The 25,790-nt window shown below is 44.3% G+C and overlaps 2 protein-coding genes and 1 non-coding gene across 3 annotated transcripts in view; all 3 read left to right on the top strand.

Annotated features, from left to right (window-relative positions):
• The window catches only part of LOC129680363 (zinc finger protein 709-like), a gene marked incomplete in the record, with an annotated part of 180,929 nt that extends 178,755 nt beyond the window's left edge, over positions 1–2,174 (top strand). Inside the window, 1 exon segment of the mRNA XM_055611980.1 lies at positions 1–2,174. This exon segment is cut by the window's left edge and continues 1,183 nt beyond it. Coding sequence (XP_055467955.1) covers positions 1–381 — 381 coding nt within the window.
• Positions 2,175–10,443: 8,269 nt separating this feature from the next.
• On the top strand, positions 10,444–25,399 carry LOC129680361 (zinc finger protein 14-like). The gene is made up of 4 exons (XM_055611978.1): positions 10,444–10,546; positions 20,127–20,253; positions 20,653–20,713; positions 22,392–25,399. Exons 1-4 carry the CDS (start codon positions 10,544–10,546, stop codon positions 23,860–23,862), a joined length of 1,662 nt encoding a protein of 553 aa, XP_055467953.1. The 5' UTR covers positions 10,444–10,543; the 3' UTR covers positions 23,863–25,399.
• LOC129680462 (U1 spliceosomal RNA) lies at positions 20,356–20,516 on the top strand. Its single transcript, XR_008720695.1, has one exon. It is a non-coding gene; the product is annotated as a U1 spliceosomal RNA (small nuclear RNA).
• Positions 25,400–25,790: the final 391 nt, after the last annotated feature.

The raw sequence follows: 25,790 nt of genomic DNA, 5'->3' as shown, positions 1-25,790 counted from the left end.
CACACCGGGGAGAAGCCCTACCTCTGCAAGCAGTGCGGGAAGGCCTTCTGCAGCCGCATTTCATGGAGAAGACACGAGAAAGCGCACACGACCGTGAAGCCCTACGCCTGTGTGCAGTGTGGCAAAGCCTTCCGCTCTCCTAGTTATCTCAAAATCCATGAAAGAATCCACACTGGGGAGAAGCCCTTCATCTGTTCGCAGTGTGGGAAGCCCTTCCGTTCTTTTCGTTACGTTAAGTCGCATGAAAGAAGTCACACTGGAGAGAAACCCTTTGTATGCACAGAGTGTGGGAAAGCCTTCAGCTACTACAGTTCTTTCCACAGACATAGAAGAACTCACCAGACGGTGACCCTGAACACAGAGCTTGAAAAGACTTCATAATCACCTCCGTAACACCCGGAAGACTTCGTGTGGAGAAACACTGCAGAGGTTAAGCGTGTGAGGCGCCTTCTGGTTCTATTCATGGGTAAAGAGTGAACTTTAGGCTTGGTGTGGTAGGCTTTAACCTCAAATTTGACAGAGGTCGGGAATCTCAGCGTTCAAAGCCAACCTGATCTTCATACTGAGCTCTCACTTCCCAGGGCTATACAGTGAAACTCTTTCAAAGAAGAGAGAGAGAAAAAGAAAAGAAAAAAACATGTTTGTATGAAGAGCAAAGGTGACTAGAAGAGATGTCTCAAATGCTTTCCCAGTAAAAATCTTTGCTTGTCAAAGCAAAAGAAGCCCGAGAGCAGAAAGTAGCACAGCCCTTTGAAAATTTGTCATATGCTCATTCCCATAAATGTCAGTAATGTGAAGGACGGGATACAGATTTTTGTTTAAGAATGCTCTACAAAATGCAAAATCTGAAGAAACTTTGTAAATATATTGCACTTATTGCAATTTATTAGGGATTTGGTTTGTCTATTTGTTTTTTCAAAAATATTCTTGCCACATAACCCAGGCTGACCCTGAGCCAATTATCTTCCTGTTTCAACCTCTAGAACGTTTTTTGAGTGAAAGAAGTCTGCTTCCACATCCAGCATCAGTAATTTTCTTTTTCCTTTTAGTTTCTTGAGATAGAGTTTCTCTGTGTAGCCTTGGAACCTGCTCCGTAGACCAGGCTGGCCTCAAACTCAGATCCACCTGCCTGTGCCTCCCTAGTGCTGAGATTAGAGGTGTGCACCACCACTGCCCCAAAATAGTCCATTCTTTAAAACAGAAAAAAAAAACAAAAAAACCTTTGGACTCCACGGGCTGGAGTTATAGGCACATGGGTGCTAGGAACCGAATCCAGGTCCTCTGCAAGACTTATACACTCTAACCCCTGAGCCATTTCTCCAGCCCCAAGAAAAATATCTTTAAGCTGCATATATGAAGTGGTGGATTGCTTAAGTGCAGGAGATGGAAACCAAAATTACCTTTAAAAAAGAAAAAGAAAAAGAAAGGATTAAAAGCAAAAAGTGCACTATCTTTACATTTATTCCCTAAGTTCTTTTTAAAAACAGTGTATACAAGTTTAATGGGTGATATCTTTTTTCAGCAAATAGGCAGTTTTTTAAAAAAATTTAGATTCTGTACATTCATTGGTGAGATGATAGTTATTTGTAATATGGCAGAAGATATAAAAAGTGTCTTGTTTTCAAGCCCTTGAGACTAATGGGTCATGGAAAAGTGACTTTTTGTGAATATTGAGGTGTTTTTCTCTTGATTTATATGACAAGTTCTTACCATTTTTTATAGACTGTCATTCTATTCTATGAACAAAAAACACTTTTCTATTATACCTTTTTGTTTCTTAATTTTCTCTCTCTCTGGTGTTATTTTCTAACATTTCTTGTCTCCGTGCTCTGTAAACTATTTCAAACCACTTATAGATTAACAAATGTTAACAGTCTGCTTATAAGTATGTCACTCTGTAATCACAGATCACGTCACATCTACAACTCATTCCATGTCACAAGCCATTTTTATTGTACATATATAAATAATGTTTTCTTGTGTAAATGTTGCTTTTCGAGCTTATTTTGTTGTATCCTTGATTTTTACTGTACTTTCTCCTTCAGTCACTATACTGAAAAATATGTTGGCATTAGCAGCCTCTTGCCAAAGACTCTAAGCACCACATAATAAACTGTACTAACCCTGTCCATATATAATAAGCAAGTGTCTCATCAATAAGAACCTTACATAGACCTTCTGCAGTATTGGTGTTTAACTTCTGGGGATTAATGGGGTTTGGCTAGATATAGTTAGGAGCCCTTGTTGAACATACTGAGATATGAGTGGGATTCTGTTTGGTAATCATAGCTGTTACTTGGAGGCCCTCAACAGTGCAGTGAGGGAAGTTTTCATTCAGGCGCGTTACAAGTCATATTAGTGAATAGCAGGTACTTTGCTCATTTTCATGTTTCATGATGTTTTATGCTTTGTTGATTTTACAGATAACCTCATAGGTGTCCTTTTCTTTGTCATAGTTTGGGACACATACTGTCAAAATTTAAAAAAAATATTTGACTATTTGACTAGTATTATTGATCAAAGTAATGGTTTTTGACATATTTTGACACATTTATTCTATATACTTTGACTTTTTTTCACCACCTTTTTTTTTTTTTATCTCCCAGCCCCTTCCCTCTGCCCAATAGTCCTTACCTTCTCCCACATAGACTCTTAGAGTTTCATGTTTCTCTCTTAGTGAAACTTAGAGTCTGGATAACCTAAAACACATACGCTGTTGGCTGAGCCTGGCTTCTTCTCCATGCTAACCCATCATGGCATTCTCCTTCTTCCTTTCTTATCATCCATCCGTTTCCAGCGATTCTCTTTCTGGAAGCCCAGGAACCTTAGCCATGCTTACCCCATTCTGCCCTGCTGAGTATAGGCCATTTAGCCAACCAATTAGGTATAATGTCTTAGGCAGGTTTACCAAACAAGGATGTGCCTAACCAGATTTTGAGGGTCAGTAACATGCATCAGACCAACTTCCAACAGTTTTGTTTTGTTTTTCTCTTCTCCCTTCAGTCCTGCATTCCAGTTCTTAGAATGATGTCACCCTTATTCAAGAGTGGATCTCCCTGAAAACACCCTCATAGAACTAGAGGTTTCCATGGTGATTCTGTGTGTACTCAAACTAACAAAGACTCACCTTCACACTATGCCAGAGGATGGGTGCTTACCTTCTGTTTATTTCAAGCCCCAAACACTTCTTTTATCTTTTTGTTTGTTTGGTTTTGAGACAGGGTTTCTCTGTGTAGCGTTGGCTGTCCTGGACTTGCTTTGTAGACCAGGCTGGCCTCGAACTCCCAGAGATGCCCCTGCCTCTGCCTGCGTGATTGCTGGGATTACAGATGTGTGGCACCACGCCTGACACTGAATTCCTCTTACACCATCCATTATTAGTATAAAAGAGGCTTTGATCTAATGGCCTGGCACTCATCAGGCACCCCTCCGGCAGGCCCCCCTGCTCCTCACCTGGCTCTATTCAGAAGGCTCTTGCCTGTCCCCTGCTTCTGCCCTGGTCCTTCATATTGCGGTCACCTCCCAGACAACCTTTCTAATCTTATCTTCCTGTTTCAGAATTCTGTTGCAAAGATAGAACAGGTTCCTTACATCATTGGCTCTGATGCTTGGCAAGAAAGGTTGTCCTGGAACTGTTCCATAGACTTCTCCAGGTGTGTCTTCAGGGCTGCCTGGAGACCTCTCCTCCCTGGTGCTTCCTAAGGACCCTTTCTTTTTCTGAAGTGTTATGAGTGACTGTGGTGGCATACACCTTTAATCCCAGCACTCAGGGAAGCAAAGACAAGCATATTTCTGTGAGTTTGAGGCCAACCTGGTCTACCAAGCAGCTGAATCGCTATGAGTTCGAGGTCAGTCTAGTCTGCAGAGTGAGCCCAGGACAGCCAAGGTTACACAGAGAAACCCTGTTATTCAAAACAAAACAATGATTTCAGACATGACTGAGAAACTAGAAAGTAGAACCAGGGGGATTAAGAGAGTCAGGGGTTCAAAGTCAAGGTCAGTTACAAAGCAGGTTCTTTCTCAAAGAACAAACCCAAATGACTATGTGATTCAATAGTAGTGGGGTAGATTCAAGAGATGCTTCCTAAAAGGTAAGCAAAATTTGAAAATCTCCAGACACAGAGACCTTTCTGACAACCACCATTTGCAGAAAATGAAAACTAGAAACTGAGCAAAATAGGCAGAGTTCATACAGTTTTGTCATTTTCCATGATCGCATGTAAAAGCTTCTGCCCAATGTTTGGGCCGGTATGAAGCATCTTAGCGGTTTCTCTATTTCATAAGTGAGCTCAGCAGTAAAATGGGCAAGCATCTTAGCGTTTCATCGAAGGATTCTGAGTCAACATCCATGTCTCATTACCCCATCAGTGCTGGTGTGAAGCAGGTCAGTAAGTGAAATGGCAGAGGACTGAGTACCCTGACTACACACCAGGGCCCACTGTGATCCTTCAGCACGGGGACAATGAAGTGTCCTTTGGTTTTTGTTTTGCTTTGTTTATATTTTTTGCTCAGCTGCCTTCCCTTGCATGTAACTTTCAGCTGTTCAGAAAAGCTACTCAAAAAGTGGCTTGTGAGCAGCTGCAGAGCATGAGAAGGAAAGTGACAAAGCTTTCCTTCTCTGTTTCTTTCCAGGTGTGGGTGGAGCTTCTGACGGGTAATAGGCTTTGATGGTGGTGGTTGTGGATGGCATTTTAGCATGCAGAGTTGCTGGGGTCATACTGTAACTTGTCTGCAGGAAGAAGATCCGTGAAGATCAGACTTAAAGGCCCAGGTCGGTAGTTCTTGGTTGAATGCTTCTGTGATTGACTCTTTAGGTGAAAAACTTAAGGTAATGGGTAAAAAAAAAAAAAAAAAAAAAAAGTCCTTTTGGCAAATTTGAAGGTTTGGGGAGACACAGTTTCAGGTTGGGGGTTGTGCATGACAGAGGATTGTGTGCTCAACAATGATATTCTCTGTGTCTTCGCCGCTTTTGAGTGACTCGCTCTGGTCGTAAGGGCTAAGTCTGGCCCTTAAACTTGAGAATGTATGTGGTCTTGAGTTGTGACTGCCTGCTTATCTGAGTGTGTTCAAAGGTCTCCTTTGCTTTCTCTTGATTCATTTTTTTAACGTAGGTAATTCTGCCAAAGGTAGATAGTGCAGGCCAGCCAGTTACATGCAAGCTGCAGAAAAAAAAGAAAAAGAAAAGAAAAAGTAGAAAATGTTTAGAGTATGCAGCCATGGTACAATGTGGCATCTTGATTTCATTGTATTGTGAAGGGAAGCACACACCCCTACACCTCAAAAAAAAAAATTAAATTAAAAAAGAAACAAAAAAAAGGGGGGATAAAGAAAGAATTTCACCTTCAGGCTGGAGAGATAGCTCAGTGGTTAAGGACACCTTCTGCCCTTGCAAAGAACTCAAGCTCAGGTCCCAGCCCTCACGTCAGGCTCCTCACAACCTTTCGCCGTTGCAGCTCCAGGGAACTGGATGCCCTTCTCTGGCCTCTGCACGTACCTATGTACGTGTACACATACCCACGTATGGAAACACACTCGTGTGCTCCAGGCCTGGCTTTTTAAAACGTAGGTTCCGGGCCGCTGGATTCGGGCGCTCACAGTTGCGGAAGTACTTCGCCCACTGGGTTATCTTCCTAACTCCCAGTCAGCTTTTTCTTAATATGCACTCATGACTGGATCCAACTGCCCCGCGTGAAGAATTCTACAGCTCCTTCTCCAGCGCCCTGAGAGCAAGAACAAGCTACCCAAGGCACATATTTAAATGCCCGCCTAACTACACCTCAGCAAAATTAACTAGTACACACTTACTTGCAAACAAATTGAACTTAATTTATAATTTTTCTTTTGGATAAATAATTTATGATGAACCATATTCATACAATATGTATTAACATGGACATGTATGATTCTTACAAAATAATAGTATAGTCTGTTAATTATATATAAAAGCATTTGTATTTGTAAAACAATGTGTTGCTATATAAAAACATTATATAAACAAAAACCCACTCACACATTAGATATGTAAACATATATATGTATGTGTGTATGTGTTAAATAGGCACACATAAAAAAGGAAAAAAGAATGGAAAAGAAAGGACATGACCATTGGCCTTCCTGATTGGGTGGGAAGGTGTGCAGGAAGCCCACAACTCCAAGGCCTGGGAAGACAGAGGTGGGACAGCGTGTCCTGAGACAGGAGCCCAGGAACCACACAGTTCTGAGAGGAGGACTCAGCGGGCCGGCTGCAGCCCCTAGGCGTTTCCCCAACCTCTGAAGAGCTGAGGAGCTTAGGGGCCTGAGCCCTGCTCCTTCTTGGCTTATTCTCTTCTGGGCTTCTTGGCTTCTTCTGATTCGACAGTAAATGTCTTAAGAGAGATTTATTGGAGGGACAAGTCCAGATGCGGAGGGATGAATCCAGGAGTGGCCGCCTCTGCTTCCTGGTGAATACAGCACAGAGCCGGGTAAACAGCCGTTGTATAGAATTTTTTGAGAGGTAGAACTTTCTAGGGCAGACATTTCCAGACTGAGGATTGGTGAGATTTCAAGTCCTGAGCTTGGGGAAAGCTTAGGGATTGGCGGGTTTTTGTTCAGCCTTTTCATCCCAAATTACCATAAATCTGAGAGGCGTCCCACTGAGGAGCTGGAGACGGGCATTGTGACAGTTACAGGACAGAACTGCCAGTTTGACAGTTAGAGAGGTGTGGGGGAGGGGTCTATTTACTTATGCCTCAAGGGGTTTACACAGACTTGAACCTTAAACTAAACAAAACAACTTTCTTTAACTAAACTATGAATTTATACTAAAAGGTCAGATTTCTAGTTCTGGTCCCTGGCTGGCAGTGTCAGGCCATGTAAACCTCCCTGCCTCAGAGGAATGGCTAGTTTATACATTGTTGCCATGAAGATGGCTCTGGAGCTCCCAGACGAGCTCCTGTGGAGCTCACCTCCCTCCTCTTCTCCTCTGGTGCTGCTTTCTCTGTGGCTTCAGCTTCTCAGTTTCTCCAGGCCTCTGACTTCATGCCCTGGGTCTGTGGAGAGATAGCCTAGGTCACCCTGGAGTCCTGAGGTGTTGCTGTCTGGAGGAGTAGAGAGGCCAGCAGCACAGCCTGAAGATCCGAGCACCCTTTTCAGGGACCGCAGGGGGATACCCAGGAGGGCTGAAGAGTTGGGCTGCCCAGGGAAATAGGTAGGGGAAGCCTCGGCAAAACTTGAAGCAGCCCGGCTTGGCTACTGGCGCTCCTCAGCAGGGGCCCAGAAACTTTCCTGCAAAGTATACAAAATATTCCAAGTAAACAAAGGGAGTCTGCTTCCCGGTCATGAATAGCCAACTATGACTGCTTCTACGTATGGGGGAGGAGAAAGGTTATTAGAGATAAGCGGGAGAATGTAGCCAGAGGCAGAGACATCTGGGAGTGTTCAGAGGTAAGCGAGCATCAGTTGTGTCATCGAAGGAGAAGAGGAAGGAGAGAGGAAGAGAGGAGGGCAGAGGAACCAGGTGCAAACGGCTGGATTATGTAGGGAAGGGCAACCCAGCCGCTGGGCTGGAGAAGTTTAGGGTGGGGGTAGGGTATGCCAGCCAAGAGGGGACCTGTAAATGAGTAGGGACCGAGGAATCCAGGGAAAACCTGGAAGCCAGTGTCTGCCTTGACATGTTAAGAAGGCACCTCAGCCATTTGTCCTGAGTTTGAAACCTGACATATATTAACATTAATTATATATGTATAACATGTAATATACAATACATTAATAATTATATAATATAGTATATTAGTAATAATTCTATACTACATAATTAATATATAATGTCAATCTCATAAGTATATACTATATTGTTATACATTAATAAATAAATATATATATTTTTCTAGGCCTGGCAGTGAATGCCTTTAATCCCAGTATTGTAGAGGCACAGGTAAATGGATCTCTGAATTACAGGCTAGCCTACTCTACATAGCAAGTTCAAGCCAGCAAGGCCTGTATAGTGAGGCCCTGTCTCAAAAATGTTTTCTTTCAATTAAAAAAAAAGAAGAAACACACTGGACTTTGAATGTTTTATAAAGGTGATTATTGGTTCAGTGACAGAAGATGTGGAATGTTGAAGCTCCAAAGCTGAATTATAATTTGTTTTGGGCTATCTTTTACTAGCCAGTTTTTGCCCACCTTCTGTGTCCGGCCTAATATCTCTGTGATTACCAGGTAAAAATTTTTTCACCAACCAAATCGCTAGCACATGGTCGGGTGGTAGAGACGTGCCCATTTCCTGTAATCTACCTATCCGATGCTTCCACCAACATATTTCAGGGGTAGAAGTCTTTTATAGCAATACAGTGGGAAATTAGTCATCTCCCAGGTCATTATGTGAGGTATGTCTAGAAATCTCTGACCCACCTGCACCCATCTGTAGCTGCCTCTCTCTACCCTCAATACTGACGCTGTGATTCTCACTGCTTCACAGGCGTGTGCGACAAGCAAGCACCCAGTGTGATTCTCTAATTCTCACTCCCTCAAAGGATTCGAGTAGACTTCTTACTTAGGTTAAAACTAGTACACTGACAAGTAGCCTGATGGGATTCTGTAATTCTCACTACAAGGTGTTGCTAGGATAAAGAACATTGAAACAGATTGTTGCTCGAGGCCACAAAAGTAGTGCCAGGGAGCATGTGGTGTGGTCTAGATTTCTTGGACTGTCTCTAAGTTTCTTGGCCTGTCGTTAGGGATTTGACTCCCTGCAGCATGAAGTATCTCAGAATCAGTTCTGAAAGCTGGGGCTACCCAAAATGGGGGGAGTTACTTTGCCTCTAGGACTTGGCACTTCTTTCCCGATGTGTGGGCACCAGAAAACTTATGAGAGGGTCAGAGACACTGTGCCTACTGGTATCTGAAATACTACAAGAAAATGTGGTCTGATTAGCTCCTAGCTGAAACTTTCTACAAGAGAAATGCCGAGTTCCCGAGGTAACCACCACAGACTTTGAATGGCATATTCCGTAGGATAGATTTGCACCAACCATCTTGCTTCACCCACATCCTGAAAGCCACACATGAACAGGGTTTCTCTCCCAATGCAAGATGACTTCCTCTTCCCCCAAAGCCTTAAGTGGATGTCTTTGTTCTTTCTGAGCAGTCTCCAGTTATTTATTTTTCTTTCAGGCCTCACCATTCTGTTTGAAGTTAAATCTTGTGTCCTTGTAACTAACCTCTTTCCTAAAGAGACTGTGCTTTAGCTTTAACAGTATAAAAAAATTAAAAATTTAAAAAAGGGAATCTCAAGAAGTAAGAATTTCTCCAGGAATCTCCTGCTGGGAGAAGAAAAGTCTGGGCCAGCCAGAGCTGAAGCTCTTCTCTCCAAAAATGCTTCTCTCTTCCAAAAAAGAGGCTGAAAACCTGATGAAGGTGATGACAGTTCAGCAATGGGTGGAATCAGACCTTGTTCTGAACTGGGCCTCTATTTAAACTTCCATCTCACTTTAGTAACCCCAGGGTGGATTGATGGGTTCACTGGGTCTTTTTGTTCTTCATCCCAACACAGCCATATTGCATAAATCTCCCTCTTATAGTTTTCCCTATTAATTTGCTTGCTTTAATTGTCTTCAGGATGTGGGGTGGCTGAACCTAGCTTCAGATAGAGACTGTAACCTCAAGTTTGGTAACAGCCCCCAGGAACAATCTGACTCAGTGTCCCTCTTGAATCTGACCCTCACATATATCTGAGGGGACAGGCTGAATGTATTGCACCTGCTGTCTCTCAAAACTGGCTATTTGGAGTCAGGTAGTATGTGCTTACAGAACACATCAGAAGCCACCGGGTCAAGTTAAACATTAGGTCACTCTTAAACTGTGGCGTCTTTTGTTATAAATTCCACTTTCTCTGTGCCCTCGATAGTTGTACTCCTTTATACGTTTTCTCTGCTACTGACTGAATGCGGGTAGGTGGAGAAATCTGCCTCATTCCCAATTCCTGATGTATGATGGTATCGGTCACTCTCTCCTATCACAGCCTGGTCTGTCTTTTGTGTTGTATAAGGCGATGGGTTGTTTCCATAGACACTGAGTCTGAAATTCCTTCAGCCCATCTGTGATCCCATCAGAAGGAGAGGAAGGAAGAATTGCCCCCTGAGCAAGCGCCCAGTCAGGACAGCCGGGACAGGCTCTGGTTATTCCCTTTCGCGCTGGCAGGGCCATGCGGATCCAGGGGAGTTCGCTGTGCCCGTCTAGGTAGGCTTGCGCCTACAATTCCCGATTTGTATCTCACTCGGCTGGGTGGGAGTGCTCTCCAGTCTCTTCAGCCCTAGGAGGCGGGTCTGTGGAACGATGGCCAACCAGGCAAGTTGTTTCGGGATGTATATCCAATGAGAAACCAGGTACTAGGAAGATGGCCGGGACAGAGCACGGACACCATCCTTCGGGTCCCTGCCATACATATTTGGCTTTTAGATGCTGCGCTTCTGTGGAGGCGAGGTCCAGGTCGCCCCCCTTCACTTCGACCTCCTCTTCACTGGGTGCAGGAACCACAGGAGGATACCAGGACACCGAGTCGCTGGAAATGGTTGGTGCGGCCGGGTGTGGGCGTGGGTGCAGCTGTCATCTGTCCTGGCCCCGGAGGCGGGACCCTCTGGGTGGAGCAGAGGGCCAGCAGCCGGAGCCGGAGCCGTCTGGGCTCTTGGAGTCGAGTCTCCGCCGCTGCTGGTGGTAGCCGAGGCTGGTGGAGACTAGGTACCCGCGCTGGGGTTCGTGCACCAGAGGAGATAAGAGGTGTGCTGATCCCCGACCTGCGTGCTATGTCAGACACATATAAGGACATGGTGCTTTTTTTTTTTTTTTACACTGTAACAATTTATTACATAATCAAAATTATTTTCCCTAGACTGCAGCTTTCCAAGCAAGCCCTGGCTTTGCTTACTCGTTCGCCGTGGGCAATCGTAGTTCTTTTATTCCAATCTTTATCACTAATATTAAACCGTACATTAACATTTCGCACAAACATAAACGGATGGGAAGGTTGCAGAATGGCTAAGAGAGTGTTAGAAAGGCCTGTGCGCTCACAGGGCCGTCGGACGCCTGGCAAGGCGCTAATGCGAGGACAAAGGAAGGTCTGCCAGGGGCTGAATAATTCTCCATTAACCGCGCAGAAGCTGCGCTGAAACCGAGGACAAAGGCCGTGGGGGCCTCCTGCCTCCTGACAGCCGACCCTGTGATCACTGTGTGTGGGCCATCCATTGGCTTCAGGCTGCTCCTTCTACAGGCTCGGGAGAAGGGGTTACCCGTGGTGTGGCTGATAAAATTTAGTCTGTGTTTCAGGAACTGTTGAGTGATGTCACTTTGTGCCTCTTGGTGCGAATGGCAGATGGTGGCTCTTTGCCCTTTCCGGGCGAGTATTTGTAAAATGCGAGAGTAAAGTAGGTGAAAATTGCTGCTTAAGAAAATGTAGCCGTTCTAGGCTTGGAACAATCCAAACGCTGACATTCCCTGCAGCGGGAAGTAACTGCAAGGCGTCCACCCCTTTCCTCCTCCTGTATCTCATCTCGGTGCCACGGCTTTCCCGGGGAGCCTCGGGTTGCTCTAGTTTCATTCTGCTGCTGCAATAAAATACTCTGCCTGAAAGCAGCCCAGGGGAGGAAAGGGTTTATTTGGCTTTTCCTTTCATGTCACAGTCCGTCATTGAGGGAATTTGGAGGAGAAACTCCAGCAAGCACTTGATTGAAGCAGAAATCACGGAGGGATGCCGCTTGGTGGCTTAACTAGCTTTCTCCTACAGCCCAGGACGGTGCCTTTCTCAGTAGGCGAGGCCCTCCCGCATCAACGAGCTCTCTAACCCTTCACAGACACGCCCACATGCTAATCTGCTATAGACAATGTCTCCGTTGAGATTCTCCTCTCAGATGACTGCACATCGTGTCAAGATGACAGTCAGGTCTAACCAGGATACAGATCCAACGGGATCTTCCTCCTTGACCTCTGCCGTCAGCCCAAGGACTCTTAGGACTGACAGTGACTCCCTGACATTGTCAGACTCACGTGCGGGGGTGGTTGTAGCTCACCATGTGTTGGTGGCCTGGGCCTGGCTGTTTCTGCCTACGCTGTTGGAAATTTCTGCAACCAACTGGCGACATCTACTGGCCAGTCGGGCACATTTTGATGCAAGCTATATTCCTCTCCAGTTTCATGGTCGACAACCCGGATGAGCCTTCCTTTTCTGTTGGTAATTTGGGACCCCTCTGAGTCTAAGTAGATTTGGGCTCCAGTTTTGGTGAGCAAGCCTCTTCCTAGCAGGCGGTCTGGGGGAGGGCATGACCATAAAGAAGTGGGATACCCGGCCGGAACCAAGGTCGACCGTTCCTCGAGTATTGCGCCCCTGACTTTCTGTTGGACATCTTTCCATGAGACTTAGTAGAGACTGAGTGTTGGGCACTCGTATCCACTAGGAAGTTGACAGTGTCCCCTCCACTTTAACAGTTAACCTGGGCTCGAGGAGCGGGTCCAAACCCGGTCTCTCCAGTCATCCAGTTAATCTAATTCAAGGACCTCAATGCAAGTAGAGTCCTGATCCTTCCTGGATGGTTTCTATGGACAGTCCTTGACCCATGGCCTATCTTTCTGCTCTAGGCACATCGGTTCCTCTGAATTCTCAGGCTTCTTCCTGGGGGCCCTTCTTACCTTGGTCAGTTGCTAGTCATCTGAGTTGTCCGGTCCTTTCTTCTGGACACTTGGCCGTTGTGGCCAGCAGAACCTTAGACAGATTACGTTTTTGTTTTTTTTTTTTTTTTTTTTTTTTTTTGGCTGCTGCAGCAACATGAGCCTGTCGATCTTCTGAGCTCTCTCTATTGGTGTAGACTGGCTCTGCTATTGCCAGCAATTCCTGCAGACTCCTGTTTACCAATCTATCTAAGTTTTGCGATTTTCACCTGATATCTGGCACTGCCTGGGTTTCAAAGGTACATAGAACTGCAGACCTAGTGTCTGGCTTTTCAGGATCCATGGGTGTCCAGCGGCGGAAAGTCTCCATCACCCTCAGTAGGAATGCTGGGGGAGGCTCACCTTTCTCCTGTTGAGGATTACTAATCTTGGCTGAGTCGGCCGGCTGCCTAGCAGCGGCTGGAGGACTTCCCGCTAGAGCCTGACGCTAGAGATGGAGCTTCTCCTTACCCTGTGCCATAGTGATGGCCCAGTCTGGCCTAGTGAGTGGTAGCACCTCATCAATTGTGGCTTGGTTGGTGGTGGAGTGCACGAACCAACTTCTGAGCTTCCGTCTGGATTCTCTCCCTCTCCTCCGTAGTAAAGAGGATCTGCAAGATCTGCTGGCAGTCGTCCCACGGGGGCCTGATTAGGTTGGGGTGTCTGGGCTTGCCAAAGATAATGCCCTGGACCCGGTGAATGGTAGGCAAATCACAAGTACCCTCTGCTGGCCAGCTGACATTGAAAGTTGGCCATTCATTCCTGCAAAAGATAGAAAACTTTCCCTGTCTGACTTCCAAACCGAAGTTGTGAGCCTGTTCCTTAACTTCCTTGAAGTGGCTCTCAGCAAGGGTCATCTCCACCTGTCCCATCTCGTCAGTCAAGAACAATAGACAAAGACAAACAGAATAACACATACCTGAGGCAAAACCCACAGTGAGAAGCCAGCCTCTTGCCGTGCTGTGGGAGCAACCCACTTTGCCTCCCCAGAATTACAAGGGGGATACAATCCCCTACAGGTGGGGACCCTATGGCCTGGCCTGGGTCTTCCAGTGGCATGTCCGCTTAAGACCTCCCAAGGCCGATACAGGTGTACAGCGGTACAGGTTGGGCCCAAGTCAGGAGCACGACACACAGTAGGACAAACAATAACACTTACTGGCCGCCGTTGGCTCTATGTGTCAGGGTCCTAGGAGGTCTTGGGGATCCTGGAAGAGCCCCCAAATGTTATGCCCAGATCCCAAAGACCCCAAAGACCAGGAGACTGACCACATATGCAAGAACAAAGAGCCTTTATTTCAGACTTAAACTTGGACTCCCCACGGGCCAATGCAGTGGATCAGGCAGGCAGTCCCCAGTAGCTGCGAAGCTGGGCTTTTATTATGGTTTCAGAAAGGAATGGGACTTTCCAACTTGGTGGTTACATGATTGGTTCACATTTAGCCGAAAGCAAGCTTGTCGTAAATTGTTTAGTTGGTGCTGATCTAAGGGTTAGAGGCTACTTCATGGCATGTCCAGGTAACAAGGTGTGCCTAGGTAGCAACGAGTGCTAACAGAAAGTGCCCAGCTGACTATCATTTTGACTAGCTAAGCAAAGGTTTCTAACTAACCCTTAATTTGATTGGCCAAGTGCTTAGTGACTTTTTAAGGCTGTTACTAAATTATTGTTTCTGATTTTCAGGGAGGTTACCGAGTTATTGTATCTCGATTCCATGGACTATAGCTTTATGTTCTGAGAAACAGAAACAGGATCTAAGCATCTGTGGGAACATTACCAGGAAACAAACTCAGGCCTACAGTATCTTAAGAAGCCTGTCATGGCAGCACAGCTGCTACAGTGTAGCTGCTTGGGCCCTTCATTTTTAAAGACATGGTTTATTAATAGTGTAGAAAAGTTACATCTTCATCAGCCAGAGCCTACCCTGATCTGTAAACAGTAATAAGTTTTTAAAATGCAATATAGTTTTTAAACTCACATGCAGGCTTAGTATAAGAAACGTAGGTGGGGAGGAAAAAAAAAAAGCTTTCATTTTAATTTGTGGTTTTGTTAGTTTGTTTTGTTACATTTTTTTTTTTCAAGACAGGGTTTCTCTGTGTAGCCTTGGCTATCCTGGACTTGCTTTGTAGACCAGGCTGGCCTCCAATTCACAAAGATCTGCCTACCTCTGCCTCTCTGAGTGCTGAGTGTTGGGATTGCAGGCATGTGCCACCAAGCCCTGGCTAAAAACTCTCTATCTCTCTCGCTCGCTCGCTCTCTTTTCAAGACAGGGTTTTTCTGTCTAGCCTTGACTGTCCTGGAACTCACTTTGTAGACCAGGCTGGCTTTGAACTCAAAAAGATCCACCTGCCTCTGCCTCCTGAATGCTGGGATTAAAGACATGCACCACTACTACCGGACTTGGGTTTAGTTTTTATAGTAGAGAGAACACACATTCAGAAAATAGTTCTCATACTTTAATGACAATGGTAAGCTAAAATTTACCTTAAGAAAGTAAGATAGCCCTTACCATGCCCATCTCATCTGATCTTGGAAGCTAAGCAAGCTCTAGTCTGTGTACCACTTGGATGAGATATCCCCCTGGGAATATGAGTCACTGTAGGCTTTTATTTTTTTAAGTGAGATATTAGCAATAATTTTTTGTGTGTGTAGCATTGATGAAAGAATGTAGTTTACAACCAAGTTTAAAATGTTAAAGGACTCTTCTTTTGTAAACAAAGTTATAATGTTGGTTTCTGAGGGGTGTTTGTTTGGACTGGCTGTGAAAAGCCTGTATTGGAAATGTCCGTGATTGGTTAAATAAAAGGGATTAGATAATGGTGAGATGAAGCTATATTATATAAATGCAGGTTTCTTGGGAGCATTGAGGAAGGGGGAGGGGAAAGCACTGGGAGGGGGTAGGGAGAAAAGGGGGAAAGGGCAGAACCAAGATATCTGGATTATACAGTGAAGGGCCTCTGGGAGAGAAGCCCCGCCCCTAGGCAGAGGGCAGGTTATGGCAGCCACGCCCTGCAGCAGGTAGGGACTTTAACACCCCAGCCTTTTGTTGATAATAATGGTGAGTGGGAGAACAGTCTTTTCTTTTTGCTTCTGGCTGACATTGGGGGCGTTAATTCGGGAGGAGGGGGCATAAAGCTGGAATGTTGGCCAAGTCCAAGAGCTGGCTGTTCTGTTTGCTGTCCAGGTCTGAGAGACCCTCTGTGGCTAGGAAACTGCAGGTCCAGCTGATGCAGTCTGTGAGCTTTAGGCTGGAGCCCGAGTTCTGGACGCAGCTCTTGGGGAAACAGGATGCTGGGACATGTATGTGTTAGGGGCAGGCTGTTGCCTGGCAGCACTTATGTGGAGCCTGACCTGTGGGTTCCACTGGATCTCCGGAAGCTGACAAGAATCTTCTAAACTTTACGAAAAGAGACAAATTGGCTTGAGGGACGATTTAAAACATGATTAATGTTAAAGCTCTGAATAGTCTTAATACAGAAACAGTAGCATAGTGGGGGGGAGAGTATATATATATATACACTTTCTTATCACCAACCTTACAATACCTTCTCAGACCCTCAAACATTTCACCAGAAGCTCAGACCTTACACAAACTGTACCTTTTTGAGAGGGCAGCTGAAGCCTTTGTTTCTGCTGTTAAGCTGATCTTTAAACCCATCAGAGACCTAAGCAGGATAAATTACCACAGGAAGCTTAAGCCGAGTGGCCTGTGTATTGATTACTATGACAGAGGCTAACTAACACAGACGGCCTTCCCATTAAATTGCTGTGTCAGTGGCTCTTGGGGGCACAAGTCCTGGGGCAGCATCGCAGCCGTGCCCTGCAGCAGGCAGGGACTTAGCAGTCAGGCCATATGTCATTTTTATTATTTTGACCCTCAGTGAGCACTACTTACTCTCTTTGACAAGGTGCCTTAGGAAACATACTGTGTCTTGTAAGCACTTTTGGCCTTCTCCATGGTTGCTGAACTCAGAAGGAAAAATAAACCTGAACAGGGTCCAGGACCTGTTTTCTTTCTTTTCTGCTCTCTGTATAGTGTTCCTTTAATTCTTCCTGCCTTTTTGCCCTGTCTCACATATCTTTTCCTTTTGTATGTTGAAATAAAAATAAATAAATAAAAAGGCAACTTATGAGGAAAATAAAACCTCATTCACACCCTTCCTCTATTTTTTAAGCTTTGTTCTAAAAACATATTCTCCTACTCTCATCCTTTTAACATCCCCCCCCCCCCCCCGAACATCGCAGAATGACCATTTGGGCTTCTCTGAAGATATTTCAGTTATGCCACACATTGCGCGGGCATTGAGGCTCTGTGACACCCTTACTTTTCATCCTTCACTTCTTTAAAGCCAGTACTATATGGATGGCACTCAAGTTTTGCTGGCAGTTCTTATGGCGCCTCTGAGGCTTGCAGCCACAGCTCTGCCAGGTGCAGTGTTCTGCTCAGGTGCCTGCTGTCCCAGTGTGGCTGGAGGTTTATGCTCCAGTGATGCTGGTCTCAAATTACAGTTCCTTTCTCAGCCTTTGTGTCTTGCAAGTTCCCACAGGCATGGCCCCTTGAATTAACTCTAAATCATTCAAGGGATTTTTTTAAACCAAAAGTTCAAAACTCCTCTATTTTCCTCCTTTATAAGTCAGAGCTCTTTGAAGGAACAGAACTGATAGGATGGACACACACACACCACAATTTATTGGAGTGGCTTACAGGCTATGATCCAAGCAGTTTAACTGTGGCTGTCTCCTGATGGAGAGGCCAGGGAACCAGTACTTGTTCAGTATGTGGGACTGGACATCAGCAGTCCTAATGTGGTGCTGGAGTGCCAGGAAAATCCTAGAGAGCCTCCGGTTTTCAGTCTACATTGGAATCCCAAAGTAGCAGGCTTTAACACCAATAAAGGAATGAATGCCTCAGGAGCAGGATAGATGGATTTCCCAGGGAAACTTCAAGTAAGCAGGTTAAAGGAAAAAGCTTCCTCCTTCCATTCCCTTTTATGTGGACTGCTACCAGAAATTGCCACTCAGATTTAAGGCGGGTATTTTACCTCAAACAATCCAACTTAGAAAGATATCTTAGGGCTAGAAAGATGACTCAGAGGTTAAGCACTGCCTGCTCTTCCAGAGGCCCTGAGTTAAATTCCCAGCTACCACATGGTAGCTCACAACTATCCATAATGAGATTTTCTGCCCTCTTCTGGAGTGCAGGCATACATGCAGGCAGAGCACCATACGTGATAAATAAATAAACTGTAAAAAGAAAAGAAAAATCACAGCTTGGGTTTTAGTTATTTCTAGATATAGTCAGGTTGACAACCTAGATTAGCCATCATAAGTCCACCCCTTATCAACCTGAAACACAATCATCTCTTTATGTATTGCTGAAAATATAAATAAAAACAATAGTCAAGTCAGAATTACACCCAATATGATAAAACCATCCCGTATACAACCACAAATGCAACTTCATATTTTAGAATAGATGGCAATATTCCTTGAAGGACATTCTAGAGTGTCTTACAACTACTGACATCATTTCAATTGGAGTTACATTACATGATAAAGATATGGCGGGAAGAATACAAGTATTTGTTTAATATATTTATATTTATATTTATATTTATGCACAACAATATTACCAAAATAGGACAGAAACGCTTAAGCTTCTTTTCTACCACTGTAAAGAAACATCAGGACCAAGGGAACTTGCAGGAGAGTTTATTGAGATTTGACAGCTCCAGAGTTTGAGTCCGTGACCATGGTGGAGAAACAGGTCAGCAGGCAGGCATGGTATTGGAGCAGTAGTTAGAGCTTACGTTTTTTGAGATAACAACCACCAGGCAGAGAGAGCCAGTGGTATGGGATGGGCTTTTAAAACTTCAAAGCCACTCCCATTGACACACCTCCTCCAACCGGGCCACACCTCCTAGTCCTTCCCAAACAGATCCAGTATGTGGGGACCAAGCATTCAAATATATGAACATATCAGGGGCCATTCTCATTCAAATCATCAGTCCTCCCTAAATCAGTTTTAAAGACTAAAGAACTACATAGTCCAATTTATAGCAGCAAAAGCCTTTTTTTTTTTTTTTTTTTTTTTTTTTGGTACTAATTTCTGACATTAGGTTACTTATTACTGTAGTAAAATACCCCTACTGAGGCAAGTTAAGAACAAGTTTTCTTCTCTGGGTCACTGATCAAAAGTACCCCATCATGGGGTGGGGTGGGGGTGGGAGACAAGATAGCAGGGGCTTGAAGCAACTGATCAAATTGTCCACAGCCAGGTTGCGGGGGTGGGGTGGTGGGGTGTTAACACTGGGCATATCAGGGTTGTGTGCGGTGTGCGCGTTCCTGCCCGTAACTAAGATGGCTGTTCTACTATCAGCGAACACAATCGGAGCATCTTCCCCAGATCTTCTCAAGCTCACCTTAGTGGAGATGAGAACACAGAGGTGTTGCCTGGCTTAGCTCCCAGAAAGCTCTAGGTTCTGTCAAGTGACAGTCAGCACTAACCATCACACCTCTTAGGTTTGTCTTAGTAATTACAGAACCTCGTGTATGTCTGTGAAGGGTCACATTGGGGTGAGTAAGGTGGTTCTAAGAACAGGTGCTGTTTTTTGTTGTTCGATTATGTTCCCAATAAAAATAATAATTTATCAGAAAATTTATTACCCTAACCAATCTTGTATAAGTTTTTGTATTATTGCCGTGACTATTTTTTGTTGTTGTTTTTTGTTTTTAAGACAGGATTTCTATGTGTAGCCCTGGCTGTCCTAGAACTCACGGTGGAGACCAGGCTGGCCTCCAACTCAGAGATCTGCCTGCCTCTGCCTCCCAAGTGCTGGGATTAAAGGCATGAGCCACTACTGCCTGGCTTGAACCAGCTTCTTAAAGTTCATTATTCAGAAAACATACTGAGTCTAATCAAGTGGCTTCTCTCTGATAACCATATGGAAATTGTAGTATGGATTCTGACAGCTGACAAATGATATAAAAGTGACAGAGGGTTGGCATCAACTGTTTAGGCAGGCCACATTATTTTTACAGTTTCACAAGAGGAGGAATCACTCTGAATCACAGTTCCCAAATGCTAAGATAAATGGAATCTTTCCTTCACCATTTTTAAGACTATGACGTCTTGGGACAGCTAATATTGGATTTTCTCTGGGACATTAGGTGGTCAGAATTTGTTATAACAGTTGTTACAGTGACCCAGTGGACAAAGAGAAGTTAGCACAACTTACGAGGGCAAAGGTTGTCCTATTCCGCTGTTGCTTTACAGACTGTTCCAATCTACAGTCATAGTTAGTGTATTAGAGATCTTAGTATACATGAACACTATGAGAACAGTGACCAAGCCAGCTTGAACATACAAGAACACAGTGTCACAATGACTTCCTAAGAAGTCCAGAGCTCTGGTACTGTGAGGCTCATCCATGTGGAAACACGTGTGCTCTTTCAGGACTCAGTGACCTTTGAGGATGTGGCTGTGCATTTCACCACGGAGGAGTGGGCTTTGCTGGATCTGTCCCAAAAGGAGCTCTACAAAGATGTGATGAAGGAAATATTGAGAAACATAGTCTTTATAGGTAAAGCCATCACCATTCTCATAATAGGTCAATCAAACAAAAGTGTTTCTCATCCATCATTGCTGCTGCATGAACTGAAATATGGTAAAGGAACAGTTGGGTATACTTACCTGACAGGGAGACACGATGAGCAGGAAGAGGTTTTCCTAGAGTGAGGCTCATCCATTGTACTTGGGGTGTGCTGACCCCTGAGATTTCCCTAAATTCGGAAAGCTTGAGTGCATAACCAGTGGTAGTGGGGGCTGCGTTCCCACTTTGCTCTGGGGGGAAAAAGAAGGGAGAAACGGTGGGTGAATGTGTGGGATGGGATTACTTTATATCATGAGTGTAGTTGGAATCTACTAATGTTTTTAGGGTAATAACATGATTCATAACGATTTATCTTGATCTGTATTTTAGGAAACGTAAGGAAACACCAAAAGATTGAATATGAATACCAAAATTCTGGGAGAAAACTAAGGTAATCCAGGTTCCTCAAGGTTTATGGTGCCATAGGACATTTTACAAAGAGGTAAAAGATACAAATATGCCAAATTTCAATCTGAGTTGATCCCAGGAAGCTGCTGCCAAAATTGCCAATATGTTTCACATCATCAGTAAGAACATCTCAGATATTCAAGCACTGGAAACAACTGGAGTATCATGATGCCAGGAGACTGAATCAGACTTTGTATGTACAAACTTTACATTATGGAAAATGAAATATGAGTTTATCTGCAATCTTAGGTATGAGGTGCATATGAAACAAAATAAGATTTCTCTTAGACAGGAGCTAATAGCAGAGATAACACATACAGGTGGGTCACACCTTTAATCTCACCACCTGGGAGTCAGAAGCAGGTAGATCTCTGATTTAGAGGGAAGCCTGATCTGCATAAGTGAGTTTCAGCTCACTTGTCACTACCAAACAATAACAACAACAACAAACAAACAGAAACAAAAAGATAACTCAATATGGACATTTGTCTTAATTAGGATTTCTGTTACTTTGAATAGACACCATGACCACGCCGGCAACTCTAATAAGAAAAACATTTCATTGGAGCTGGCTTACAAGTTCAGAGACTTAGCCCATTATTGTCATGGTATGTTGTTAAAGTGCCAGTCTTTTGATTTTACCAATAAAGACACAAGAGCAAGATATCGGGGTGAAAATCTACTAGCTCAGAGAGGCAGAGGAAGCACCCAGCTGTTCTTCCTACTCTGCCAACATCCCATTTGTAGAAAGCTCCTTACTCAGCTCACATCCCAGAAGGAAAAAGCCATAAGCCCAAAGCCAAAGGCTCCTTCTCCAAGTTGTCTTAAATACCCTTCTCTCAATGTCTCTCCTTTCAGTGTAATCCCTGTCAGCTGTTTTCTTGCTCCACCTCCTGGCCTAGGGTTGACTTTATTTAGCTCTTGGATTAAAGGTGTGTTCTAGGACTGGCTGAGCCACACCGTCATCTATTTACAGTAAACAGGAAGTTCTTGGATTAAAGATGTGTACTAGGGATGAGACAAGCCACAGCTAGAAACAGGTTTTTACAGATCACTACCATAGGGTTCACAGTGGGATCAAGTATCTTTCAACAACGGTGGAAAGCATGGCGGCATGTAGGCAGACATGTCCTGAAGAGGTAGCTGAGAGTTCCACATCTGGACTGCCACGAAGCAGGAAGAGAGATTCACACTAGGCCTGGCTTGAGCATCTGAAACCTCAACACCCACCCAGGGACACGCTTCCTGCAGCAAGGCCACACCCACTCCAACAAGGCCACACCTCCTAATAGTGCCACTCCCTATGAGTTCATGGGGGCCATTTTAATTCAAATCACCACAACATTCAAGCAGTTCAAAATGCAACATGATTTTTGTCATCAGTACTGTGCATCAAATTGTGCAGAATACTGAGTATTGAAACGTCTAATTGTAATACACATTCAGTGTTTGCCAAACGTGGAAACAATATAACACAACCTCTCACTGTGTTTTTTTTTTATACCATTATACAAATTGCTTTTACTATAACTGTCCTCAAATCATTCTGTATAGCATTTAGTCAAAAATGTTCAAAATTCTCACAATGCATAGAACCATTATTTCTACTAGTAAATCACCGATAATCAGACAGTTAGCAATTCATTTTTCATTTCTTACAGATGTCAACTGGTGGAGAAACTCCATGACTGTAAAGAGGGTCATGAGTGTGCAGAGATCTTCAAATTCTCTACAGAGGGCACCGTGAACCACAAATTTTATCCAGGAATACATATATGTAAAAGAAATGGGTTTGTAAATGTAGTCATCGGCCATTTAGCTCTAAATGTGCCGCTGAAACCTAGGCCAGGGCAAAACTCAAATGAAGTTCAGGAACAAGGAGAAGACCTGTGTAATAATGAGGAACTTGGGAGTTCCTCCAGCCCTCCCTTGTCTTTACAGAAGCCTCAAAGTGTTGACACCACAGAGAAACCTGATAAAACCAAGCAGCCTGATGAAGACCTCAGACTTGGTCAAAATCAGGAAAGGACTCCAGCTGAAGAGGAGCACCATGAATGTAAGCACTGTGGGAGAGCTTTCACTTCTCTGCGGTCCCTGAAGGGGCATGAACAGCATTACCACGCAAAGAAATCGTTTGTGTGTAAGCAGTGCGGGAAGGCCTTCCCGTTCCCCAGTTCCCTGCAAGTCCATGAGCGCATCCACACGGGGGAGAAGCCCTACACGTGTAAGCAGTGCGGGAAGACCTTTGGCCATTCCAGCTCTCTTCTCAGACACGAGAGAATTCACACTGGCACAAGTCCCCACGAGTGTAAACTGTGTGGGAAGACCTTTACCCGTCTGAATTCTCTTTTAAGGCATAAGATAATTCACACTGGCGAGAAGCCCTACGCATGTACTCAGTGTGGGAAAAGCTTTTCTCGCTCTGCTTCCCTTCAAAGACACACAAGAATCCACACTGGAGAGAAGCCGTACCAGTGCAAGCAGTGTGGGAAAGGATTCATCACCTCTACTTACCTTCAAGTACATGAACGAACTCACACTGGGGAAAAGCCTTACAGATGTAAGGAATGTGGGGATGCCTTCATGCTTTGGACTCAATTTCAAAAACACAAAGTAGTTCACAGCGGCGTGAATCCCTACGTTTGTAAGCGATGCGATAAAGCTTTCACGCGTCTCGGCTCTCTACAAATACACGAAAGAATTCACTCTGGCGAGAAGCCCTACGTGTGTAAGCAGTGTGAGAAAGCCTTCCTGTCTCTGAACCAGTTGAGACGGCATGAAGTGACCCACACCGGCATCAAACCCTATGTGTGCACACAGTGTGGGAAGGGGTTTGTCTGCTCTACTACCTTCCGCAGTCATGAAAAGACGCACAGTGGCGATAGCCCATATGTGTGCTCACAGTGTGAGAAAGTTTTGAGTTCTGAGGGTGCTCTGCGGAAGCATAAGATGATCCACACGGGGGAGAAGCCTTGCGTGTGTAAGCAGTGTGGGAAGACCTTCACTCACTTAAGTTCTCTTCAGTACCACGCACTGACGCACACCGGAGAGAGGCCCCACGGCTGTAAGAGATGTGGGAAAGGCTTCCGGTCTCTGAGTCACCTGAAGAAGCACGAAAGGACTCAGCACTGAGCAGAAACCTTATGCATGTGAGCAACATGGCAAATGTTTACTCAGTATCTTTTGTGAAAACAAAGTCGTTCTCACTGGCATAAATCCCTAGGTTTGTAAGCAATGTTTACAGTTTTTAAATGACTGGGTTGCTTTCACATAAGCAAACTCACACTGGAGAAAAGTGGGACTTTTGCTACCAATGTGAACATAAAACAAACAAACAATCCTTGAAACAGTCACAGTAGAGGGGAACCTTTAAAAAGATAATATAGAAATGGTTTTCGTGCTAAGTTTTCTTCAAGTACATGAATGAAGTCACACTGGAGAAAAACTCTATGAGTGTAAGTGATGTTTACACATTTTTATAGTCCCACATCATGGAAAAGACATGACAAAATTTAGACTGCAGAGAAACCTTGTACATGCTTGCAATGTAGAAAGTCTTCACTTCCCTGCTTCCTCCAAAAATGTGTAAGAAGTTAACTAGAGGGGCTGGAGAGATGACTCAGTGGTTAACAGCAATGATATTCACCCAGAGGACCCAGGTTCAATTCCCAGCACCCACATGAAAGCCCACAACTGTCTAGCTCCAGTTTCAAGAGACCCAGTGCCCCCTTCTGACCTCAATGGGCCCTTCATAAGCATGGTACACAGACACACATAATAAATGTTTAAAGTCATACTAGAGAGAAACCCTTTGTATGTAGGCGATTTTGGGCAGCCTCTCATTAGCATGGTCTCTTTACACCAACAAGAAACAAGCTACACTAAAGTAACCCCAAATTACAGTATCTTAAGAGAATTTTAGACTTGTTTATTTTATTTCACTTGTATAAGCATTTTCCCTCATGGATGAATGTGCGCCATATGTATACAGTGCCTGCTCCACCCTCAAGAGTACCTGGAGTTCCTGAGCAGCTTTGGAGGTGCTGGGAACGGAACACAAGTCCTTTGTAAAGACAGTGAGTACTCTTAAAAATGGAACCATCTCTCCAGCCCAGTAAATTCTGAACTTTTATTTATTTATTTATTTGTTTGTTTTCAAGACAGGGTTTCTCTGTGTAGCCTTGGTTGACCTGGACTTAATTTGTAAAACAGGTTGGCCTGCCTCATAGAATCTCTGCCTCACAGAGATCACCTGCCTCTGCCCCCCTCAGTGATGGGATGAAAGGCGTGTACCACCAAGCCCGGCCCTGGACTTTTATTTCTAAATTTTGTTTTACAAAATAAGCATAAGCAGCGAATGTGAGATGGATGACAGTTTATACCCGTGGAAGGGAGAACAGTAAGACTCAACACTTGAAAAACAAAACAAAACAAAAAAACAAAAACAGCTGTAGAAAGAAACGACACTACGAAACTCCCATGAAATGGTTTTGTAAGGTTTCTTAAAGCAGCAATCTATAATTTATTGGGCGATGTTTTTTTGCGTCAGATATGGTCCATGTTTGTACTTGCATTGTATATTGTGTTAGATTCATTGGTGAACTGACATTTGCTTGTAACATGCCAATGTGCATAGATGCCTTTTTTAAAAAACAATTGTGGTTAATTAAAGATGACTTTTTGAAAATATTGGAATTTTTTCACTGCTTTTATGTACCTAGTTCTGACCATTATGTGTATTCTTTTATTTTTTTATGAACAAAAACCATTTTTAAGTGTGTGTGTGTGAGACCATGTGTTGTAGGTTTTGTATGTGTGTCCGTGTTCATACTGAGGCCAGAGTAATACCAGTGGGTGACCTGCTTTATCACTTTCTGCCTTGTTCTCTTAAGAAAGTGTCTCTCACTGAACCATGAGCTAAACTGGCAGCCAGCAAAACCCAGCCATCTGCCTCTTCCCACACCTGATCGTGCTGCGTGTGTGGACATGACTGAAGCCGTGGTTGAAGGCATTCCCAGGCTGATGTGTGCCAGGGATTCCAACTCAGGTCTTCATCCTTG

The sequence above is a fragment of the Psammomys obesus genome, unplaced genomic scaffold (assembly GCF_907164565.1).
Source record: "Psammomys obesus unplaced genomic scaffold, mPsaObe1.curated_primary_1811, whole genome shotgun sequence".
Classification (NCBI taxonomy): domain Eukaryota; kingdom Metazoa; phylum Chordata; class Mammalia; order Rodentia; family Muridae; genus Psammomys; species Psammomys obesus.
Note: the sequence above shows the minus strand (reverse complement) of the source record. Positions and strands in the feature narration are given on the sequence as shown.

Bases quoted from the DNA above. Each gene is read 5' to 3' on its own strand.
- LOC129680361 (XM_055611978.1), top strand. The intron at 20,254-20,652 runs GTAAAGCCATCA...TCTGTATTTTAG, and splicing joins GAGAAACATAGTCTTTATAG to GAAACGTAAGGAAACACCAA. The intron at 20,714-22,391 runs GTAATCCAGGTT...CATTTCTTACAG, and splicing joins AATTCTGGGAGAAAACTAAG to ATGTCAACTGGTGGAGAAAC.